The 4,394-nt window shown below is 32.6% G+C and overlaps 1 protein-coding gene across 1 annotated transcript; it reads right to left on the bottom strand.

Moving 5' to 3' along the window:
• Positions 1-3,495: 3,495 nt before the first annotated feature.
• LOC133292151 (uncharacterized) lies at positions 3,496-4,163 on the bottom strand. Its single transcript, XM_061490527.1, has one exon. The coding sequence runs from the start codon at positions 4,148-4,150 to the stop codon at positions 3,659-3,661; it is 492 nt and encodes a 163-aa protein (XP_061346511.1). The 5' UTR covers positions 4,151-4,163; the 3' UTR covers positions 3,496-3,658.
• Between the last annotated feature and the right edge of the window lie 231 nt (positions 4,164-4,394).

The raw sequence follows: 4,394 nt of genomic DNA on the forward strand, positions 1-4,394 counted from the left end.
TGCATGTTATGTTTACATGCTTTGATAATTGAAAATGTTGTTGAGCTTTATGTGCAAAGGCTTTTAATATGTATGTGTTGTTCCACTTAGACGATTAGCCTGAGTATGTGGCGTCATAAAAGACGGTGACACTGTGGGTGGGTGCAAGTGCCGTCTTGCACTAGTGTGGGTAATAGACGTATTCCTGCATTTCCCTGGCCAGTAGATTAGTTATAACACACATGACATGATTATCTGCTGCATTGCACTATTTTGAAACTTATACTGTTTAATTGTTTTTGGAACTTATATTGCACATGTAAGTGAGCTTGGGGTGGAAGATCATTGAGGACCCCTTGTCTTATTGAGATTTCTGTTCAGAGATCTCACCCCACGTTTGGGGCGCTTATTTCAGGTTCAGGTAACCCAGGGGTTGAGACCTCTAGCGGCAAGAGGCCGGAGCTTAGTTGATTGATGTTTATCTGCTTATGTTGGCTATGCTTGGTTGCTGGTTTATGTCTGTTGATATCATGCTTATAGCTTCATTTGATGTTATTGTTGCGACTCTGTTGGTTATGCTGCTATTTGGTGAGCATGGGGATTGTCCATGCCACTTTGACTTGACTTTATGATTTTTAGTTTTGAGTAGTATTAATGTATCTGGATATTGTCCGGACTACGTATTGTAGATCCGTGACTTAGATAATCACTTATTTATCTATTGAGGTATTTCAGTTAGCTGTCTTTTGCAATTTACATACAGGCGATGTTTTTATGAAAATGATTAAGTAATCAACTTGGCTAAGTATAATGACGTCATAATTGAAAAGAAAAAGATATTCCGCATTTTATATTAAGCGTGGCTTAATACGATTACATGTTAACAAACCAGGTATACACGTGGTGTTACATGTTACACTTAGTCACCAAACACATGATAAACTAAAATCAACAAAATCAATAGCTAAGAACAATAAGCGAATCCACGTATAAGACCACCAAATTAATGACTTCGTTAGCATGATTACAATACCATTGTGCAAGTGTAAATACACATCTTAGCATAATACTTGATCTCTTAATGTTATTATATACATGGATCTTAAATTGTATTTTCCCAATAAAACACAAAATTCTCCCCCAAAAATATCACAAACATGATTAACATAAAATATCATTTTCATATAAGAAAACAACACGTTTTTCAAAAAATAAATAAATATGTTTTCTAAAAAAAAAAAAAAAAACTCTAATCTCTCGAAGGAGATGATAAGAATGTTTCTGATAAATATCATTCTCTAGAGAATGAAAGGAGACATAAAGCTCTTGCACTAAAATATATTTTATGTTTAATCTAATGGTTAATTCTGATAATCTTATATAAGGTGGTTTGTTTCAACTTTTAGAAAAAGTAACTTTTATCACTTCCTTATTTTAAAAGTATTTTTTACAAAAGTTAAAGCTATTTATATTTTTATAAAAATATTTAGTTTTTGAAAAAAATATTTGGCTTTTGACTTCTGCTTTTCTGAGAAGTTAAAATTTTTAGCCTCTAAAAAAAGTAAGTTTTTGGCTTTTTTGTGACTTCTCCTTTTTTTAAAAGCAGACATCTAAACGAACTAAAAATGATAAGTGCTTTTTTTCTTGAAAAAAGCAGCTTTTGAAGAAAAAAAAGCTCATCCAAACGGGCCCTAATTTCGTGAGGAGAACTGTATAGAATTCTGAAATATGATGTTAATAAACTGAAAGAATAGTAACATTTAACTTTAACGGAGATAAATAATTTATCTCATCCTTTAACTAACTAGTAACTAATCCATTTGTTTGGCCTTTTAAAAAAAAAATCAACTTTTATGCCTTGCTTATTTTTGAAATTTTTTTTTACAAAAGTTAAAGTTATTTAGATTTTTAAAAAGATATTTAATTTTTTTTTTTAAAATTGACTTTTGACTTCTGTTTTTTAAGAAAAAAATTTAGCTTAAGAAAAAGCAAATTTTTTGTTTTTTTTTGTGATTTCTGTTTTTTTTAAACAGACATCTAAACGAACTTACAGTGAAAACTAAGAAGTGCCTCTTTTTCTTAAAAAAAGCAGACTTTGAAGAAAGAAAGAAAAAAGCTCATCCAAAGGAGCTCTTTGTCCGTACATTGTCGGAAAGAAATTTGTGGATTCCGTTGGGAATGAAAATAGCTAGCTAAATGTTTTTTTTTAAACAAAATATTATTTAATTTTATAACCTGTAGTTGAAACCTTATAAATATTAATTTGCATATTTTATTTTTGCACAATTGGAAGTCTCTTTCTATAAATACAATATTATAGATTAACAATTGAACATTAAAAAACACTAAACTTAAATCAATATAAGAATCTATAAACAATAAGAGCAAGAACATTAAAAATCAATACTAATATATGACAATAAAATAAAGATAAAATAAATAGTTTTAAACATAGACAAAAACTACAGAAAAATCATAAGTTTGGTTTCAAGGAATTAAATAGTATCTCATTTTGGTTACAAGCATACTAAGTTGGGCATTGAGTAAGTCCCTATTAATTATTTAATATTATTACGTTGAAAATATTCAAATGTGAGTGGTGAAGTTTATGTAATATATGTTGTTATTTTTCTCGCCCCTTGTTTCTGTAGTCTTTGACATGTTTCATAGCATGTTCTAAGCCTCTTTGCGTTGGGGAATGCAAGTTACCAGCTTGATCGATGTTGTAGCATTCTATTTTCGGGTGTTATAGCAATGAAACGTGTATTTTAATTTAGTGTCCAAATGTTTGCTATTCTGACTAACGTTGTTTAACTTAGGAACTTCTTTACAAAAAGTAAAACTTTCCATAACTTGATTTAAACTATGTGTTATGATTTTTGCCTTTACAATTATTCACAAGCATCCTCCCAAAGGTGCTGCTTTCGACATAGAATTAGAGTTTTCGACATATAATATCTGGAGTTAGATCTAACGTAGAAATGTGTTAGATAGAGTTTTAAGGAATTAAATTAAATTGCTTTCACAAATCTGTGCTTAGGCTATAATAACCTTTGGATGTAAGACTAATTAGTCTCATTAGGTATAGAGTGATATGGTTTTCCCCACAGTTAACATTTCAAGAGCTCAAACCTTTGTCGTCTCGTAAAAGAATAATTCGCTTAGCGCTTAGCACCGAACTCAATCTTTCTGAATGATAATAGAATTTGTTGAGCACAATTCAATCGACACAAATTCACTGATAGTGGTAATAGCCTTGCCTTCACTATCAATAGGGAATATGAATTGTTGTGTAGAAACAATTGTGTATTGTTATCGTTGAAAGAAAATCGACATATATATGAACACATTCACAAACATTGAGTATTAAGCTGTTGATATAAACACAGAGCATTAAGCAGCTTTGGTGTGAACACATAATCTTTCTACAGCATCAGTTCAAATTATGCACGTCACTTCAAACAAAAACTCAAGCTATTATTCAACAACATAATGTAGCAGCTTTGTTATTCCACTAGTTTACATAACTGGAAGAAAATAGAAAATATGATTGCATACATGCCATATTTATTCTTTAAACAAGCCAAATTTCACTATTGATATTACAGGATAGCATAAAATGCTTTTATTTCAAAGTCTTCAAAGCTTATTTCATCAAGAGTGGTAGCTTTATGTGCACTTAATTTTTGGATGGAGGATACTTATGATGCGGAGGGTTGTAGCCATGCCCTCCATGCCCCCCTCCATGATGATCGAGGGGAGTATAACTCACTTTTGAAGATTCCTTCTTGGATTCCTCCATGGATGGAGGATGATGCGGAGGGCGATGCCCCCCTCCATGATGATCGAGGGGAGTATAACCCACTTTTGAAGTTTCCTTCTTGGATTCCTCCATGGATGGAGGATGATGCCCCCCATGCCCCCCATGCCCCCCTCCATGATGATCGAGGGGAGTATAACCCACTTTTGAAGTTTCCTTTTTGGATTCCTCCATAGATGGAGGATACTTCTTATAGGGAGGCTCGTAGCCATGATGATCATGGTCATGATGGTCATGGTCGTGATGGTCATGATGGTCATGGTCATAATGGCCATCGGCAAGAGAAGTGGTAGCTAGAAGCACAAATCCAAGTACTACTAGCAGACACAGTGACAAGTATTTGGGAGACATGTTGGCTCTTAAGTTCAATGCTCGAATGGTGCAAATACTAGAGCAATGTCATGGCCCTTTTATAATCTTCTAGGACCTGTCTTCTATCGCCACGTGTCATTTTTAATACGCAGTTGGTGGCACATTATAGTCAAGTGTTAAAGATGAATAGATTCTCTTGTTTGACTGGTAAATCATTTATATAATGCTGAATATGATTAGTCCATTTTACACTCAAAAATTGATTAATTTGATAATTAGTTGG

Source organism: Gastrolobium bilobum, unplaced genomic scaffold, assembly GCF_033153095.1.
Source record: "Gastrolobium bilobum isolate Gb01-03AN ecotype WA unplaced genomic scaffold, APGP_CSIRO_Gbil_v1 utg45669, whole genome shotgun sequence".
Taxonomy (NCBI): domain Eukaryota; kingdom Viridiplantae; phylum Streptophyta; class Magnoliopsida; order Fabales; family Fabaceae; genus Gastrolobium; species Gastrolobium bilobum.